The 21290-nt window shown below is 45.5% G+C and overlaps 1 protein-coding gene across 5 annotated transcripts in view; it reads left to right on the top strand.

Moving 5' to 3' along the window:
• TNRC18 (trinucleotide repeat containing 18) overlaps positions 1-21290 on the top strand; it is a 1341710-nt gene that overhangs the window by 856239 nt on the left and 464181 nt on the right. For all 5 annotated transcript variants that reach the window (XM_075317830.1, XM_075317829.1, XM_075317828.1 and 2 more), the window contains one exon: positions 2358-2767. In XM_075317830.1, coding sequence (XP_075173945.1) covers positions 2358-2767 — 410 coding nt within the window. The remainder of the gene's footprint in view (positions 1-2357; positions 2768-21290) is intronic.

Genomic DNA, 21290 nt, shown 5'->3' with positions numbered 1-21290 from the left:
CTGAATTCAGATCAGCTGACTCCAGTGCCGGCCAAAAAATTCTGTGTCTCGCTGCATCCAGGATCCCGTAAAATAACAATTGCGGTTGCACTTTGAAAACACAGGATCCTGTCAAATGCGGTTTGCAGTATTTTACCTACAGTTAAAAAAACGTAGTGTGAAAGCAGCCTTAAGCAAGTAATTGTCAGGGAACAGGGCAGGAACATTGAAGCTGAGGAATCCATACTGACTGAGGGCAAGGTGAGGGCAGCAGAACAGGAAGCAAGATGGCCAATGGAAAAATAAAAACAGATTAAAGCAAAATGACAGAAAACAAGGCAAAAAGTGAAAACCTCACAGTCCTGCTGCTTAGACAAACAAAGCAAATAAACAAGATTGAACCTTCCCAAGTCTGGCATCCCTGAATTCTCTGTGTTAACCCTTACAGCATGCTGTCTTCACAGCTTACATAGCAAAAACCTGCTGACAGATTCCCTTTAATCCAAATCCCACTTAGAAATAAATCACACTCGCCCGCTCATTCACACTCACAATGGAAGATGATTTTAACAGTTTTCCTTTCCCTTAGCTGCAAAACAACAACTCACTGAAATATTTGCAAAGGAGTGCAAGCCCCAAGCAGCTGCTACTTATTAAGCCTTAATTATGTACTCCCATTTGTAATTAATTTGTGGGTATATTTATAACTCAGAATGTCCATAAGGACAATGTAATTAACCCTTAAACAAACCGGTAGTAAAGTAAGAGACTTGTGACCTGTAGGGAGAAAAACAAATGAAGAAAGTACAATTAAATTAGAGAATTAAGTAGGATTCCCAAGTACCTCTTCAGTGAATCACAAGACACACTCTTAATTGCCATGATTTACTCCTGGCTCAGCTGCAGCTGAGCCTTTTTTTTAGTTTCACTTCTGATACAGGTCACGTTAGGGGTTAATCCTTCCTGCCTCGTTCTGGAGGTCAGGCTACTATATTAGGGCACTGTTTCTCTGCGACTATGCCAGTGATATTTCTCGCTCTGCCGTGTTCTGCTCGTGAGTGACTTGTTATCTGCCCTGCCCCCTCCTGACCTCTGTGTTCACCTGACCTGTTGTTAACCTCTTCTGTTCTTTGTTTCAATCTTGTCAGTGTCTCTCTCCTGCTGTCTCCCTTCAGCTCCCTGCTAGTCTTTCTCCCTGTTCGTTATTCGACTGCTTACCTTGATTCCGTTCTTGTTCTCTTCCCATTCCCCGTCGCTTCTGAGTTCTGATTTCCCGGCTACTGACTGCTTGCTTCCATCTGACTACGTTTAGACTTTGCCCCTGTGTATTTACAAGACCTCATGTCGTGATACGGCATTCTGACGATTCTACTGCCATCTGGTGGCTTGCCTAGTATTACCTCTGCTAGGGAATACTCTGCTCATACTTTTTCTCCACTCTAACGCTGTCTAGTGCTTTACCTGCTAACTACCTTCTCAGGTAGTTTCAGGAATCTTCTCTGTCCCACATTACTGTGCTGTACTGCTATTACACATGTTAGAGTACAGCGTGAGATTAATCCAAATCACGTTTAGAAACAAATCACACTCTCAATGGAAGATGATTTAAATTGTTTCCTTTTTCCTTAGCTGCAATACAATCTGCAACTTACATCAATGTTTGCAACAGAGTGCCTGATCCTTGGCCCCTGATGTAATAATGTCCCCCATCATGGACTCTTTCTGTAACATTGCTTTTCATCCTGCTGCTCTTCTGCAACACAGAAAAAAACTGATCTTTTTACCTGTCTACCCTCTTGTGGCAAGCGGCATCCTCTTGCTGTTACATATCAAGCGCACATGGATAGGGCGGCGCATGTCAACTAATGTCTTCTGATAGGCCGGCAGACTTTTTAATTACTTTCTTCACTGCAATAAATTTCAACTGAATCTGCGTCCAAAAATGATGTTACCTATGGAACACTTCTGTGTCACACTTCTGTGTCCTACTGAAAGGTTCACGGTGAACCCAGGGTCCACTGAAGGATTCTCCAGTTTTCTGGCAGATCAGTCCGACCCTGTACACTGCTGGGCCTGGGAAGGGTAAGTAATTTACTCACCCCCTACCCCCTCCCCACCCCTTTTTTTTTTCTTTCCTGTACTGAACTGTGTGTGGGGAAAATAATTTACTGGAAACAAAAAAAATCCTTTACATTTTTAATAATTGTATTAAAAACTTATCATATAACTTTTCAAGCTAAACAACAATAATTTTAAAAGAACATTAAAGTTTCATAACTTGAACTTTTAGATATGAAAAATATATTAAAATTGGTAATTATACTAACTTATTTTTTTTTTTTATATGATGTTCTTTTCACATTTATTCATTTTTGCAGGTGTGTCTCAGGAAATAGAATCAGAAAGTGAAGAACAAAATGAAGCAATGTCATTACATGATTTAAAGTTTACTAGTTCCAAAAAAGTACGAAATTCCAAAATGGCTGTCGATAAAATGGAAGTGGATACCATTTTGAATCCTCCTGGAAAAGAAAAAACTGTTGACAAGGTGCAGAAATTAAACAAATCTAGGTCTGCAAAAGACCACAACCAAGAATTTGACATAGAAGTAAGTGACGATGATCTTTGGAGGCGGCGCAGAAGTGAACGAATCTTTCTTCATGGGGCAATCAGTTCTTCCTCTATATTGATTGATGTCACTACAATGACAAACTCTGTGTCTAAAACTGTTCGCTGCAGCAATATGGGTAGTCTTAAAAAGGAAAGGGAACAAAAAGACAAATGTAAGGTACGTTTAACAATTAAAACTGACCATATACGTGGGATTTTTTTTAAGTGACACTCAACAACAATGTCATGTATATGTTTGTTGTAAACTGACCCTGTTAACACTGCTTATCTGATTGCTCCACAAAAAATAAAAACACCAGTAATGTCACCTTTTGGTTAAAAATCAAGTGTTGAAAAATCCCTTTAATACCTATCCACAGAATAGTTGATAAGTGTAAGATTGCAAGGGCCCACTAATAGTTCAGAGCAATTACCTATACTGTGGATGAGGTTTGTCAAGGAGGCAGACTGAGACAGCCAGGAGGGTCACACAGATATCCCACCGCTACCACCAATCTGTCACAAACTTCCCTCTGCTGCCCCTTATCGTCAAGATAATTACGTAATTGACCAATGATTAATGAACAAGGCCGAGGCTGTTTCCACTACTGGGATGATTATTGGGAGCTGACAGTGAATTTATATAGTGTATATACACAATCAATTCCAGTGCTTCGAATATATACTAGAGATGAGCGACGTTCGATTCGAACTGTTCGCCAATTTCAAATTAGAGTGATTTTGGGTGGTGTTCGAGTCGTTCGACGAACTCGAACAATTTGCTTCAAGTTCGGCTGTTCGAGTTACCGTTCGATAACGGTTCGATCACCAAAAGCGAGGCTTTTCACAGTAAGGCTATGTGCGCACGTTGTGTATTTGCATGTGTCCTGCGTCCCCAGCACAATCCCTCTCTTTCCTACTCACCGATGAGCTGCATGGCTGTCACAAAGCTCCGTCGGCTTTTCCTCTTTTGAAAATGGCTGCCGCTCATTATTCAATCTGGTATTCCCTGCTTTCCCTGCCCACCGGCGCCCATGATTGGTTGCAGTCAGACACGCCCCCACGCTGAGTGACAGCTATCTCACTACAACCAATCACAGCCGCCGCTGGGCGGGTCTATATCGTGCAGTAAAATAAATAAATAAATTTAAAAAAAAGCAAAAAAACACTGTGGTTCCCCCAATTTTGATACCAGCCAAGATAAAGCCACACTGCTGGAGGCTGGTATTGTCAGGATGGGGAACGCCACATTATGGGGAGCCCACCACCCTAACAATATCAGCCAGCAGCTGCACGGAATTGCTGCATCCATTAGATGCAACAGTCCCGGGACTCTACCCAGCTTATCCCGAATTGCCCTGGTGCGGTAGCAATCGGGGTAATCAGGTTAGGTTAATCATGACAGGCATTTCCCCAGGATACCTTCCATGATTAACCTCTAAGTGAAAGTAAATAAACACATACACCCGAAAAAATCCTTTATTTGGAATAAAAGACAAAAAAACCCTCTCTCTCTTTTTCTCTCTTTCTCTCTCTCTCTCTTTGTAGCTGAATAATCCACTTCTGGATTCTCTACTGCAATACAGAGGTCAAGATTACCAAATCTTCCTATGCTTTTCATTACATTTCAAAAAAAGGAGAACATGAGCAAAATTGCTGAAAACAGTTCATAAGTTTTATTGCATAGAAATTTCAAAGTGCAAGTGCAAAAGAAATCACATAATATACGATTGAGGGAGGAGGGGAGAAACAGATGGTAAAAAGCAGGACATTGGCCTGGTGCGGACAACAGGAAATAATAGCTTTTCATTACATGTAGTGACTCAATGGGTAGAGCTGCCACCTAAGGAGAAATAGTTCACAAGTTCGAGTCCTGTCCATCCCAGTAAAGAATTTAATTTATTTATAATTTTAAATTATAATTATTATTTATTTATAATTATAATTTAATTTAATTATGCACTGAGGGGAGGAGCTGGACATCAGCTGTGAGCCGCGGGCACACCTCTAAAATCGGAGCAGTTCAAGGAATGAGGCTGCATTGCTCTCTCCTCTCTCAGACCTGGCGATGATCAGCTGATGCGGTCACCTGACGGAATCAGCTGACACTATAAGTTGAGCGATGAGGCTGGCTTTTTACTGCCCGGCCGGCTAAACTATCAGCTGATGCTGTCGGACAGGAGTCCGCACAGAAGGGTGTAGTTTTGTTGGTTTTTTTTGCACTGATGCATCAGCTGATTGTATAAAAGCCGTTTATACAATCAGCTGCTGTGTCATGCGATTCAGGCCCCTGAACCTGACACATCATCTGATCGCTTTGCCTTCCAGCATACGGATCATTTGATATTGGATCCGGATTGGACGGCGCGGGACCCTTGACCCAGGATTACTGCGGAGGGGGGTTCTTTATTTCAATAAAGATGGAGTCACTAATTGTGTTGTGTTTTATTTCTAATAAAAATATTTTTCTGTGTGTTTTTTTTTTATCTGTACTAGAAATTCATGGTGGCCATGTCTAATATCTAATATTGCCGTGACACCATGAATTTCGGGCTTAGGGCCAGTTGATAATATACAGCTAGCCCTAACCCCATTATTACCCAGCGAGCCACCTGTCACCAGGGCAGCTGGATGAGTTGGATACAGCGCCAGAAGATGGGAGGGAGAGAGAGGGGGAGCAGAACTACAAGGCTCAGTATGCTCCATTCATTAGTGTATGTAGGAGAGCAGACAGCAGCTGCAGAACAACAAGGCTCAGCATACTCCATCCAGGACTGTATGGAGTTTTTTGCCAACCAAAAAAATGACGTGGGCTTCGCCATATTTTTGTATGCTAGCCAGGTACAGCAGGCAGGTACGGCTGCCCCCAACCCCCAGCTGCCTGTTTGTACCCGGCTGGGAACCAAAAAGCCCCTTTTTTTTTTTAATTATTTCATGAATTTCATGAAATAATTAAAAAAAAACAAAAACGACATGGGCTTCGACCCATTTTTGTGTCCAGCCAGGTACAACTAGGTAGCTGGGGATTGGAATCCGCAGGACAGGTTGGCCCGAGCTTTCTGGGCCCCTCTGCTGTGAATTGCAGTCCGCAGCCGCCCCAGAAAATGGTGCTTTCATAGAAGTGCCATCATCTGGCGCTGTATCCAACTCTTCAGCAGCCCTGATGCTGGGTGGCTTGCTGGGTAATAAAGAGTTAATACTAGCTTTGTTTTACTAGCTACTATTAAAGCCAGAGATTCTTAATGTCAGGCAAGTTTGACCCTGCCATTAATAATCTCCAATAAAGGGTTAAAAAAAAAAAGACAGCACAGAGAAAAAATACTTTAATAGAAATAAAATACACAGACACACTTAGAGACTCCATGTTTATTACTCCCTCTCACCCCTCCACGATCCTGCTCTTCTGTCTTCTTTCTCCTTCAACCCATGCAGCTCTGCTACATCAGACAGCACTGCATGGGAGGAAGACGCTGCTGCTCCCGTGCACAGTCTAATTTTTTTTTTCTTTTTTCCCCCGTGCAGTCTAATCACTCAGTGAGTGAGCAGAGGCTGCGGGTTGAAAGCGGTGACTTCACCGCTGCCACCGTTGCTATAGTAATCTGACAAGCGGGTTACTATAGCAACGGTGATCTCCGATCACCTGATTCCCGATGCCGCTATTCACCGGGTGTGGCATCTAGTTCCTGCATGTGGGCTGACTCTAAAGAGCGCCGACATGCAGGAACGGGGAGCCAAGCATGTGCCCAAGCATCTCGCCAGTACACGGAGATGCTCAAACGAGCACCACGTACCGGAGAGATGCACTGACAGGACCTAGCATGACGTCTAGCCATGTGACCAGTCTGTAGCCAATGAGATAATAGACACGTGACTGGTCACATGCTATGACAATGTCACGGAAGGTCCTATCATCAGTGCTGGTTACCGGGAGGGCGCAGCGATGTGATCGGAAGGAAAAGCGGCAGGAGACAGAGTGCAGGACGCGTCGCAGGGACCTGTAAGTATAATGGCAATGTTTATTAACTGTATGTGTACATGTATATTGTGTTTGTATGTGTTTGTGTTTTCAATTATTTTCAATGGGGTTCGAAGGTGTTCGTCGAACGTTCGTCGAACAAACCCGCCGTTCACCGAACTCGAACACTAGGGGGTGGCTCAACACTAATATTTACCTCTTTACAGACACTGCAAAGCCCCACTCTTATCTGAGAAAGACTATTAGCTGTCACCACCAATCGCTTATCAGGCCGATTGGACACCCTTTACAAAAAGGAGGGGTTAACTACAATGTATAGGTTTACGTGTTAGATTGCTAGCTGTTGGTTAATTAAAACGTATTATGAATTTTAAAATTTTCTATGACAAGGTTTATATATCTTCTTAACTTGTCAAGCCCTCCACTTCTGCAACTGGTAATATGTCACCATGAGCATTGAGGAATTCAGCCTGGAGTATTTTATTATGTTGTGCTCGGTCTTAGTTTATGCCACTAATTTTACCTTTTTGTTCTGGATAACAATAATGAAGTATAGATAGATCAAGATTTTGGGATTTTCTGAGGGAAAATGATCCCTTTCTAGCGTGTATCTATCACTAAATGAAAATCTTTTAATCATTATCTTTCTGTAGTGCCATGAGAATTGTTTGTTATCAATGTCATACAATGGTTTAAGAATACATTCCTCATTGGATTGATTAGTAATGACTTAAAAGTGTTGTCTCAGACTTAAAAATTCAATATGAGATCTGTATTAGTCGGACACCTGGTGTTCCAACAAATTAGGAGGATTCTTTGCCATCAGCAGTCAGATATAAACAGTGTATTGGGCAGAATTTAGCAGCCCCTTGCATTGCTTAGGCTAGTTTCACACATCCGGCTTTCCGCCGGTTTGCTGGATTCGATGCACTCCAGTACAGTGCATACATTACAATGGCAGCGCGACAAGCGCCAGTCACATGCTGTCATGTGACCGGAGCATGTGCCCTGGAAGTTGCGGCGCTGCCATTGTACTGTATACACTGTACTGGTGTGCGCTGAATCTGGCAAACCGGCGAAAACCCAATGTGTGAAACTAGCCTTAAGGGTCCTTTACACCCTGCGACATCGCTAGCAATCTCGTTAGCGATGTAACACGCCAGATCGCACATACGATTTGCCAAGATCGCACATGTGACCGGCGCTACAAAAAATGACCTATGTGCGATCTTGGCAAATCTTATCTGCGATCTGGCGTGTCACATCGCTAACGAGATCGCTAGCGATTTCGTAGCGTGTAAAGCACCCTTTAGTGTTTGCTAACAAATGCAGCCGTTAATCATCTATGTAAGTGCTTGCATTCAGTAAGAGCCGATGATCTTTGCCTGCGTATCATACCGTGTTTCCCCGAAAGTAAGGCCCTGTCTTACATTAATTTTACCCCCAAAAGTCCCACCCTGCCTTACTTTCGGGGGAGGCCTTACATTGGAAAAAAAAATGACAATCCTCCCCCCTGCAGCCTCCCCATTGTTTGAGATCCGGCATCCACCCCTTCCTCCCCCCTGCAGCCTCCCCATTGTTTGAGATCCGGCATCCACCCCTTCCTCCCACCTGCAGCCTCCCCATTGTTTGAGATCCGGCATCCACCCCTTCCTCCCCCCTGCAGCCTCCCCATTGTTTGAGATCCGGCATCCACCCCATCCTCCCCCCTGCAGCCTCCCCATACAGTGGTTCTGCCCCCCACTCTGCCACCACACACACTGACACATACGGTACCGGTACAGCCCCACACGGCACCCACACACATATCGTACCGGTACCGTACACACACACACACACTGACACATACAGCCCCATACGGCACCCATACACACACACACACACACACACACAGTTTCGGAACTTACCGAAATCGGAGCGAGCCTGCAGGCGGTGACGTCGCGGCTGATTTCGGCCAATCAGCTGCGAGCTGGCTGACTGGCCAATCGCAGCTCGAGCTGAGGGCCAATCAGCTGCGAGCCGGCTGACTGGCCAATCGCAGCTCGAGCTGAGGGCCAATCAGCTGCGAGCCGGCTGACTGTCCAATCGCAGCTCGAGCTGAGGGCCAATCAGCTGCGAGCCGGCTGACTGGCCAATCACAGCTCGAGCTGATGGCCAGCAGGGAGCCTTGCGGGGGCCATTCACCGGAGGCGGACCACGGGTGGCACGAGACTGGAGAAGGCCTGGATGGAGCGAGGGAACAGCGGCAGCGGTAAGTTCCTGTACTTTCCCCAGGGACCCCCACCCATATGCGGCCTTACATTACGCCGCGACCACCACCCATAGGCGGCCTTACATTCCCCGGCCCCCCCGCTACCCTGCCTTACAATCGGGGGGTGCCCTACATTGGCGGACCCCCCCGAAACCCCCACCCTGCCTTACTTTCGGGGGGGTCCTACTTTCGGGGAAACACGGTAGTGCCCACTGCCCACTTCTCTTCCTGCATGTAATGGTGCCTCCTCTATGGTTGCTCATAATAATAGTTTGGTGTTTTGCAAAACCTACCATAAAAAATATATTTCTATTAAAATAAAAGCCTTTGTGAATGAAATTTTTTATTTTGTTTTATAAAGCTTTTTTGTTGCAGTCCCTGGCTAAACAAAAAGTTTACCCACTCTGATGCTGACATTTATGGCTATAACATTTACTTTTAATTATCATATGAATTTATGATAATCTATGTAGACATTAAAACACTTAATTGGACATATTTTTCTTCAGAATGAACTAACAAAATGCTCATTCATTGTGTATTCATTGGGTGGTAAGATTTTTTTTTTTTTAAAGCAGCTCTCTAGTGGTTTTTTTTTCACTGCTGGGGTGTTGCTTTAAATCTAAGTTCCCTACCCCCAGTTTTCTATTTACCTTCCATAATATAATAGTCAGACCTGTCTCAACTACCAATATTAGCGGGTGCCAGGAAGCAAAAATGCATGCAAATCCTCCAAAAGTAAGCTTTGGCACACCAAGAAAAAGAAGAGGGAGCAATCTCTGTAGTCAATAACTCACGTTGTTTATTAATAAGGTATTTGTATGAAAGAAAAAAGTCCAACGTATCGACCCTTTAGGGGTCTTTTTCAAGGACAATGGTTCTATACGAAAGGTATAAAATAAAACAGAAAGTTACAATCATACAACATGATATTTAAGTATAACAAAGAAAAAAATTCCATGATGTGAGACATGATGTAAAAAACATACAAGAGTTAATCTGACATTGTTACATGAACTAGTATGAATCAACTTATACAATTCTGTCCTCCATGAGGTGATGAGAATCTGAGAAAATATAACCAAGAGTAAGTACACAGACAAAAAGATGCAAAAACATGCACGAAAAACATACCTATGAGGTACGTGTACACAATGTAATATCCACATGGGATGAATGTCAGACTGTGTTTTTTTAGTATACCTAGGATAGGTAAATAGAAAACAGGATTTAGAGAAAGAAGTCACGTAATGGCTAGAAGAATAGTGAAACTTATATAGGACCCACCTTAGGAATAAACAAAAGAAGACAAAGAGAGGTTGGTGTATCGCTGGATAGTGTCCAAGGTGAATAGGTAACTTCTGTAAGGTATATATGGCGGTATATATAGAAAAAGAAAAAAAGAAGTGTTAAAAGGGACATCCAAAAACGGAAGAGGGGGAGAAGTTTTACCCAATGTAGATGAAGGAGTGCAGAGCCTGGAGAGGTAAGGTGAGGGGGGTTACCTGCTCTGGAATCATACAATGCATAATCAATAATTGTGGACATGAATTGGGAACAAGGTAAAAATAATGTGAACATACCATAAGAATGAGTGTATAGGTCCAATCTCACATAAAGACCAATCTCACAAAAAGACCATCGGTCAATTGCAGCAGACTGCAAAATTGCCAGGAGCTCAAGGGCTAAGGTAAAACAAAAAAGGAAGGTATGAAAGAAAAAATGGCAAGAAAGATATGAAAGAGGAGCTGTTGCTAACAAAAGGATGACATACCAGGGGTTGCAGGAAGTCCTAATCCACAAAAGTGGTGTGGCCCTTGGTGTATATGTAACTTAAAGGTAAGAATAATACAGGGAGTTTTGGTTATGATCTGGGCATCACCATAGGGATTAAAGCGAAAACAATACTATATTAACAGCAACCAATGAGGTATGCATGGTACAGGAAAACGTAGATTATGTAAGGATATTTAAAAATAGAGGGGGCCTTACCGAAGAGAATTCCTTAGCAGGGAAAGGGCTGTGTTGAGCCTCTGAAAGAACATGTGTGGACCATCAGAGTAAGTACTTACAGGTTGTGGAGTAGTCAGCGATTCCAGAGTTTGTGACCCACCTGTGTAAAGCTGGGTTTACACACTGAGACTTTCTAGCGATCCAACCTGCGATCTCAACCTAGCCGGGATCGCTACAAAGTCTCTGGTGAGCTGTCAAACAGGCAGACCTGGCCAACGACCTAACAGCGATCCGGACCTGCAGAGCGACTAGCTGGTCGTTGGGGACGTGTCAAAAAAGCAGGTGAACTTCACCCGACTTCATTTAATGCCGCGCGGCTCTGTGTGCCGTGTAATTAAATAAATAATTAAAAAATCCGGCGTGCGGTCCCCCCCTATTTTAATACCAGCCAGATAAAGCCATACGGCTAAAGGCTGGTATTCTCAGGATGGGGAGCCCCACGTTATGGGGAGCCCCCCAGCCTAACAATATCAGCCAGCAGACGCCCAGAATTGCAGCATACATTAGATGCGACAGATCTGGGACTGTACCCGGCTCTTCCCGATTTGCCCTGGTGCGTTGGCAAATCGGGGTAATAAGGAGTTATTGGCAGCCCATAGCTGCCAATAAGTACAAGATTAATCATGTCAGGCGTCACCCCGAGATACTTTCCATGATTAATCTGTAAATTACAGTTAAAAAACACACACCCGAAAAATCCTTTATTAGAAATAAAAATCGCTAACAAATTCCCTCATTACCAATTTATTACCCACAACAAAGCCCTCCTTGTCCGGCGTAATCCACGGTCCTCCAGCGTCGCATCCAGCTCTGCTGCATGCAGGTGACAGGAGCAGCAGAAGACACAGCCGCTCCTGTCACCTGCACGCAGCTAATGAAGAGAGCTGTGTGATCGGCTGAGCTGTCACTGAGGTTACCTGGATCCAGCGGTGGATGCAGCGGTGGCCGTGGGTAACCTCAGTGACAGTTCAGCTGATCGTGTTACTCACCTCATTTGCTGGTGATTTCCCCCCCTCTCTCATACTCACCGATCCCCGATCACCGGCGCTGCACGGCGTTCACACTGCTCCGGCGGCTTTTCCTTTTTTGAAAAAGCCGGCCGCTCATTAAACAATCTCGTATTCCCTGCTTTCCCCGCCCACCGGCAAATGTGATTGGTTGCAGTGAGACACGCCCACACGCTGAGTGACAGCTGTGTCACTGCACCCAATCACAGCAGCCGGTGGGCGTGTCTATACTGTGCAGTAAAATAAATAAATAAATAATTAAAAAATCCGGCGTGCGGTTCCCCCTATTTTAATACCAGCCAGATAAAGCCATACGGCTGCAGGCTGGTATTCTCAGGATGGGGAGCCCCACGTTATGGGGAGCCCCCCAGCCTAACAATATCAGTCAGCAGCCGCCCAGAATTGCCGCATATATTAGATGCGACAGTTCTGGGACTGTACCCGGCTCTTCCCGATTTGCCCTGGTGCGTTGGCAAATCGGGGTAATAAGGAGTTATTGGCAGCCAATAGCTGCCAATAAGTCCTAGATTAATCATGTCAGGCGTCTCCCCGAGATTCCTTCCATGATTAATTTGTAAGTGACAGTAAATAAACACACACACACACCCGAAAAAATCCTTTATTAGAAATTAAAAACACAAACACATTCCCTCATTACCAATTTATTACCCACAACAAAGCCCTCCTTGTCCGGCGTAATCCACGGTCCTCCAGCGTCGCATCCAGCTCTGCTGCATGCAGGTGACAGGAGCAGCAGAAGACACAGCCGCTCCTGTCACCTGCACGCAGCTAATGAAGAGAGCCGTGTGATCGGCTGAGCTGTCACTGAGGTTACTTGGATCCAGCGGTGGATCCAGCGGTGGCCGCGGGTAACCTCAGTGACAGCCCAGCTGATCGCGCTACTCACCTCATTTGCTGCGTGGAGCTGACCGGAGCGGCGGTGAGTAGCGCGATCAGCTGAGCTGTCACTGAGGTTACCCGCGGCCACCGCTGGATCCACCGCTGGATCCAGGTAACCTCAGTGACAGCTCAGCCGATCACACGGCTCTCTTCATTAGCTGCGTGGAGGTGAACGGAGCGGCTGTGTCTTCTGCTGCTCCTGTCACCTGCATGCAGCAGAGCTGGATGCGACGCTGGAGGACCGTGGATTACGCCGGACAAGGAGGGTTTTGTTGTGGGTAATAAATTGGTAATGAGGGAATTTGTTAGTGTTTTTTATTTCTAATAAAGGATTTTTCGGGTGTGTGTTTTTTAACTGTAATTTACAGATTAATCATGGAAGGTATCTCGGGGAGACGCCTGACATGATTAATCTAGGACTTATTGGCAGCTATGGGCTGCCAATAACTCCTTATTACCCCGATTTGCCAACGCACCAGGGCAAATCGGGAAGAGCCGGGTACAGTCCCAGAACTGTCACATCTAATGTATGCGGCAATTGTGGGCGTCTGCTGGCTGATATTGTTAGTCTGGGGGGCTCCCCATAACGTGGAGCTCCCCATCCTGAGAATACCAGCCTTTAGCCGTATGGCTTTATCTGGCTGGTATTAAAATTGGGGGGACCTCACGCCGGATTTTTTAATTATTTATTTATTTATTTTACTGCACAGTATAGACACGCCCACCGGCTGCTGTGATTGGGTGCAGTGACACAGCTGTCACGACACAGCTGTCACTCAGCGTGTGGGCGTGTCTCACTGCAACCAATCACATTTGCCGGTGGGCGGGGAAAGCAGGGAATACGAGATTGTTTAATGAGCGGCCGGCTTTTTCAAAAAAGGAAAAGCCGCTGGAGCAGAGTGAACGCCGTGCAGCGCCGGTGATCGGGGATCGGTGAGTATGAGAGAGGGGGGGACACTTCAGTCACTCGGGGGATTAGCGGTCACCGGTGAATCCTTCACCGGTGACCGCTAATCAGGACGCTACACAGACAGAGCCGCGGAGTCGCTGTAAAGTCCCCTTTACACACTGAAACTTGCTAGCGATGCATGCTGCACAGCGGGAAACAAAGGACCTAGGAATGGTCCTGAACGATTTGTAGCGATCACAATTTCACAGCAGGGGCCAGGTCGCTGATAGGTTTCACACACTGCAATGTCGCTGGGGAGGTCGCTGTAACGTCACAAAACCGGTGACGTTACAGCGATGTCGTTTGCGATGTTGCAGTGTGTAAACCCAGCTTAAGGATGAGGAAGGAGAGCCGGGCAGGGTGTTGGTGGTTCAGGGGGTTTATAAAGCCTGATATAATGAGGGCCAGTGGGGAGGAATTATCGCGGTGACGTGTGTCCGTACTGCAGTGCACTGGTGCACATAATCGGATTAATGCGGAGGGGAGAGCGACGTGGCGCATGCGTGGAGGGTGAGAGCAAGCGTTCCACAGTGGAACACATGCGGCGCGTGCGCGCTAGGAGAGGGTCTGGATCGGAGGGTGGAGAGTGCATGATGCAGGCGCAGAGGCAACTGCATGCGTTCCACAGCGGGACGCACGCAGCGCCTGCGCAGTGATCTTTTTAATGAAGGACCAACCAGTACAAGGGTATGCAGGATAGTATACCATACTGTGGTGTACAACCACGCGTGCGTAATTAGGAGTAGTCGTATGCAATGTAAACATGCTGGAGTGTTATGAAACTAGGATGTAGGTAGATAAAATGTCCCATAACAGGACACCAGCCCATAATTAGAAGAAAACGGTTGTATAAATCCAGGACAATGGGGAAATAGTAGAAGAAGAGGACAAAAATAGTTCCAAAGAGAGTCATGAGATATATAAATAAACCAAAATATTATGTAGGGGTACATAAACCAGTGGGGTATTGTGTCTATATATACCATACCTCAGATTCAGGTGCAATGGGTGAATATGTGCTTTAGGGCAAGGGATGTGAATACAAAGTTATAGTGCCCAGTGACGAGTGTGATCAGTTGAGGGTGGGTAACTACGGAGCCTAAAAGGAAAGGACAAATAGATTAAAATAGACTAGAGATAGAAATGAGAACGTGGGAACAGTGCACATGATCGGAACCTGATCTATAAATCATGAATGAATGTAGATACATATGCAGGATATGGCAAAACAGTAATAGTAATCAAAATGCATAAATTTAAGAGTACGTCTCATATTCGCGATTGAGGCTGGCGGGTTCAAGGGTACCAAGTGTGTGAATCCAGTAGGATTCTCTCTCTTTCAGCTTCCGGACCCTATCGCCACCCCTCCTGCTGAGGGGCACATGGTCAATGACCTGAAACCTCAATTGTGATATATTGTGTCCATGGGACAGAAAGTGATGCGGAATGGGTAATAAGTTATATTTGCACCGTATAGTGGATTTGTGCTTGCTAATGCGGCCTCTGATATGTTGGGTGGTCTCCCCAACATATCCGAGACCGCAAGGACACTTTATAAGATAGATCACGAAAGTAGAGTCACAGGTGAAAAATTCTCTTATCTGATATTGTCTGCCTGTTAAAGGGTGTGAAAAGGTGTTACCCCGGGTTAAGTTGTTGCACTGCATACAGTGCAAACAGGGAAAGTTGCCTTTCTTAGGTGTATTTAGGAAAGTTTGGCGCGTCAGAATCTTGGAGGAACCTATATATGCTCTTACCAAAGTGTTTTAGATTTTTGGACCGTTTGTAACAGAAGAGAGGCTTAGTGCGGAATTCAGGTATCAAAGGGGTAAGAGGATTTAAGGATATTGCAATGTTTACAGACTATTTGTTTAACCAAAGGAGAGAACGGATGGTACGTATTGACACAGGTGATCTTGGGGTCTGTATTGTGTCGTCGAACGGTAGGTGTGACATTTCTCCTGGCTATATATATGGGGTATCCCCTTGCTAAGAATTTATCACTCGTTTCATGGCATCTTATTAGGCGTTGCTCGGGGTCGGACACAATCCCTTGTACCCGTGTCAGTTGTGAAATGGCTAGTGATTGTTTAGTATGTCGAGGGTGACAACTCGAGAAGTGTAGGAGACTGTTCCTATCGGTAGGTTTAGAAAAGATGTCGGTGGTGATATGCCCATCAGGAGATTTGAGAACTGTAGTATCCAGGAAATTGATACTGAACTGATCTGAGTGTAATGTAAAAGATAGACCTTGTCTATATGAATTAATGTCCTGGAGAAAATTGTCCAGTGAGACATTGTCACCATCCCAAATGCAAAAGATGTCATCTATAAACCTCCTCCAAGTCACAATGTGACGAGTCCAAGCCGGATGAGTACGTATTTAGGTCTCCTCGAAATGCGCCATGTATATGTTGGCGTATGCCGGAGCCATGTTAGAACCCATGGCCGTACCCCTTAATTGTAAATAGTATTGGTCACCAAAAAGGAAAAAGTTGTTCTCAAGGACCAAATGTACTAGGTCAGTGCAAAAGGTCTGTTGTGTTGGTGTGAAGACACTATACTTATTTAGGAATCAGTCAATAGCTGCCAGGCCATCATGATGTGCGATGCTGGTTTACGTCTAATGTGGCTAGAAGACATCATGCTGGAGTCGGTGGAAGTTGATGTAATTGTGCCAAAAAATCAGAAGTATCCTTTATATAGGATGGTATGTTAGGAACCATGGGCGTCAGTATTTTTTCCAACGTGATAGCAAGCGGGGAGAGTACTGAGTCGGTGGAAGGGACTATTGGACGACCGGGGGGGAATTGTAGATTTTTATTTATCTTTGGGAGTGTGTAAAACACTGGAATTATGGGATGTTTCTGTACTAGGAAATTTGCTAGTTTACTGTCAATAGTACTTTGTTCAGGAAAGAAATGGATTTTTTCTCTGACGAGTGATGAGATGCGTGATGTAGGGTCCCCATTAATAGGTAAGTATGTAGAACGGTCACTAAGCTGTTGGAGAATTTCCGTGATGTAGTAGGTTTTGTCCATTACTATGATAGCCCCACCCTTATCTGCTGGTTTAATTATGATGTCATTACGATTTTTCAGGGTAGATATCGCCTGTTTCTCCTCTGTCGAGATGTTATGTTTGATGTGAAGATTACCCTCTTGACGTTTTAATTAGACCACTAATGTCTCTGTTGACCAGGGAAATATAAGTTTCCACAGGATGGTATGTGCGAGGTGGACTAAAATGACTTCGGATCCTTAAATTAAGATCTTTGAGGTGAAAGGTACCCTGATTGGGGGTGTCACTGGTGGGGGAGGGATCATCCTTAGAGAAAAAGTGGGTTTTCAACCTGAGGGTCCTAAAAACACGTCTAAGTTCCTGATCCAGGAGGAAAGTGTCAAATGATGGAGTTGGCCAAAAAGGATTTACCGGCATCCTAACCTTTTTTCGGCGCCGCTCCAGTCCCGCGGTGCCATCTTGTGTCCGTAACGTCTGTCTGGCCAGAAGTTATGTCACAAGCACTCTGTTACGGGGGCTGTCTGATTATAAAAACCAAAGGGATATCACACAGTCATGGTCCACCGTGCAAAGTCTCTGCTGCAGACTATGGCAGAGGATAAGGGGTATCTTGTACTACGGAAGCAGTACTGACACTGATACGTCTCAGTGACACTAGAGCCAATCACGGCGTGTACTGTTAAAGTCACAGCGACTACCGTATTTATCATTAACGTAAAAGGGATAGGTTAATGAGTGAGGAAGAGTATATAAGTGTGCCGCTGTAAATAGTAATAGCACAAGTGCAGAGTGCAATACCTCTGTTAAACTCACAGAGGCATATAGTTAGGAAATAAAGCAATTCCTCCCTTACTCGGAGGGTGTGTGGTATGGTCTCTGTTAATGATCACAGAGACAAAAGCAGTGCGTGTGAAATGGCACCTACCTAGGTCCGTTACTCTAGTGGTGCCAGGAGACGGACAGCAGCGTAAGCCGCACAAAGCTCCTACCTGCGTTCACTCCACTAGTGTGCGAGGACACGAACCACTAGATATGGCACCTGCCTAGGTCCGCTCCACTAGTGGGGCAAAAGAGATGGACAGCAGCACAAGCCGCACAAAGCTCCTACCTATGTTCGCTCCCCTAGTGTGCGAGGATACGAACAACTGCCAGACGCAGTATAAGGAACGTTACCTGTTATGATCCGGAACCATGGAAGATCACCACACATCATTGGCAAAAAGGTGACAAGAGCCTTGGCAACTAATCTGGCCGCCATCCCCTTACTAACCAACACAACTAGAAGTAGCCGAAGGGTGAACTAACATCCTGGGCACCGCGAACCCAGCCGGAGAACTAACTATCCTAAAGGTAGGAAAGATGAATAACTCTCTGCCTCAGAAAATAGACAAGAATAGCAAGCCCCCCACATTCAAAGACTGCGGTGATATAGGAAAAACACAATACATAGGTAGATGACAGGATTAGCAAAAGGTGAGGCCCCCGCTGACTAAAATAGGAAAGGACAGGAAAGGGACTGATGGTAGCCAGAGAAAAACTCTACAAAATACCAACTTCCTGATAGTACAAAAAGGCCCTCAGATCGCTCGATCTGAACTCCGTCCTATACCAGGTGCCCTTGTCATACCAATGAACAGAAAACAAGAATTATAACAAATTCAACAAGCCATAAACACATGGACCCAAAGGAGCTATACTCCACACAGAACTGCAGGGAGTTCCTCAACAATCCACTGAGGGGGAAAATCCCTGGAAGGAAATAAACTGAAACCAACCACAACAAATGACAAACCCAGATAAACAAAAGAACCAGACAATAAATAAAGAGCAAGCACTTATCTGGGGAAGATGTGGTGTAGAGCAGGATTAAGCAGGCTGAAAATACAAAGTACAACTGACATCCGGCAACAGCCTGCAATCAGACCAGGACTTAAATAAGCAGAGAATTAGGAAAGGAAACACCCACTGCACAACCCACCTGGTCTCTGTCCAAACCCTTCCTGGCCACCAGAGGGAGCCTCCCAGCAGCCAAGACATAACTAACATTCACAACAGTACCCCCCCCTTGAGGAGGGGTCACCGAACCCTCACCCACGCCACCGGGTCGCTCGGGATGAGCATCATGGAAGGCGCGAACCAACCTGTCCGCATGAATGTCAGAAGCCACAACCCAAGAGTTATCCTCCTGCCCATAACCCTTCCATTTCACAAGGTACTGAAGCTGACGCCTACTGCGACGGGAATCCGGAATTTTTTCAACCTCATACTCCAGATCCCCTTGTACTAAAACAGGGTCAGGAGGCGCTGCTGCAGGAACTGCCGGCTCCACATGTTTCTTCAACAAGGACTTATGGAAGACATTGTGAATCTTAAATGATGCAGGCAGAGTCAAACGGAAAGATACAGGATTAATAATCTCCGAAATCTTATAAGGTCCAATAAATCTGGGCTTAAATTTAGGAGACAGAACTCTCATAGGAATATTTTTAGAGGACAACCACACCATGTCCCCTACTTTAAACCGGGGACCAACAGTCCGACGCCGGTTGGCAAACTTTTGGACAGTTTCTTGGGACTGAAACAATTTATCCACTACCTCCCCCAAATCTGCTGCATTCTGTCGACCACCGAATCCACCCCCGGACAGTCAGACGCCTCAAGCTGCCCTGAGAGGAACCTAGGGTGATACCCAAAATTGCAGAAAAAGGGGGACACCAACGTGCTAGAGCTAGCTCTATTGTTAAGGGCAAATTCAGCCAAAGGCAAAAACGAAACCCAGTCATCCTGATCCGCAGAAACAAAACACCGTAAACAGGTCTCCAGGGTCTGGTTAGCCCTTTCAGTCTGACCGTTGGTCTGGGGATGAAACGCCGAGGAGAAAGACAGCTGAACACCCAATTTGGAGCAAAAAATCCTCCAAAACCTGGATACAAACTGCACCCCTCTGTCAGAAACAATGTTTTCGGGAATACTATGCAAACGGACAACATGTTGCAAAAACAAAGGCACCAACTCTGATGAAGACGGCAACTTAGATAGGGGAACCAAGTGGACCATCTTGGAGAATCTGTCACAGATCACCCAAATCACAGTCATTTTCTGAGAGACGGGAAGCTCTGAAATAAAATCCATAGAGATGTGCGTCCAAGGTTTCTTAGGTACAGGCAAAGGCAACAATAGCCCACTAGAACGTGAACAACAGGGCTTGGACCTAGAACAAACTCCACACGACTGCACAAAACGACGGACATCTCGGGACAGGGAAGGCCACCAAAAAGAGCGTCTCACAAGATCCCGAGTACCAAAAATGCCAGGATGACCCGCCAAAACAGAGCAATGAACCTCAGAGACAACTCGGTCTCTCCATTGGTCTGGGACAAACAGTTTCCCTGTAGGACATCTTTCAGGTTTATCCCCCTGAAATTCCGCCAGTGCCAACCGCAGATCAGGCGAAATAGCCGAGAAAACTACACCATCATTCAGGATAGTAGACGGTTCGACAACCTCCAAAGAGTCAGCGCAGAAACTCCTGGAAAGGGCATCGGCCTTAACATTCTTGGTGCCCGGCAAAAAAGAGACCACAAAATTAAACCGGGTAAAAAACAAAGCGCACCTGGCCTGCCAAGGATTCAACCTCTTGGCCGATTCCAGATAGTTGAGATTCTTGTGGTCCGTAAGCACCACCACTTGATGCCTAGCCCCCTCCAACCAATGCCTCCACTCTTCAAATGCCCACTTCATAGCCAATAATTCCCGATTCCCCACATCATAATTCCGTTCAGAAGGAGCAAACTTCCGAGAGAAAAAGGCACAGGGCTTAAGTTTACCCGAAGTAGCGTCTCGGTGAGACAGAACAGCACCTGCTCCGATCTCTGAGGCATCGATCTCAACTTGAAATGGGCGAGACACATCAGGTTGCTGCAGAACTGGGGCAGAAGTGAATCGCCTTTTAAGCTCCTGGAAGGCCACAATAGCCTCAGGGGTCCAATGCGCTCAGCATCAGCTCCCTTCTTTGTCAAATCTGTCAGAGGTTTGACAATGGCAGAAAAATTGGCTATAAATTTACGGTAAAAATTAGCAAACCCCAAAAACCGCTGCAGGGATTTTAGAGAAGTCGGTTGCACCCAGTCGTAAATAGCCTGAACCTTAACCGGGTCCATTTCAATAGCGGAGGGAGACAGGATGAAGCCCAAAAAGGAAATCCTTTGCACCCCAAAGAGGCACTTTGACCCCTTAACGTACAGTGCATTATCCTTAAGTATCTGAAAAACGTCACGTACTTGCCCCACATGAGAGTCCCAATCATCAGAAAAAATCAAGATGTCATCCAAATACACAATCAAAAATTTACCAATAAGGTCCCAAAAAATATTATTCATGAAGGCCTGGAAGACGGAGGGTGCATTAGTGAGCCCAAAAGGCATCACTAGGTACTCAAAATGCCCCTCAGGAGTATTAAAAGCCGTCTTCCATTCATCACCCTCCTTAATACGGATGAGATTATACACACCCTTGAGATCCAGTTTCGTAAACCATTTGGCACTCTGCACTCTAGAAAACAGATCAGACATCAGAGGCAAAGGG

This window comes from Anomaloglossus baeobatrachus, chromosome 7, assembly GCF_048569485.1.
Source record: "Anomaloglossus baeobatrachus isolate aAnoBae1 chromosome 7, aAnoBae1.hap1, whole genome shotgun sequence".
Classification (NCBI taxonomy): Eukaryota; Metazoa; Chordata; class Amphibia; order Anura; family Aromobatidae; genus Anomaloglossus; species Anomaloglossus baeobatrachus.
Note: the sequence above shows the minus strand (reverse complement) of the source record. Positions and strands in the feature narration are given on the sequence as shown.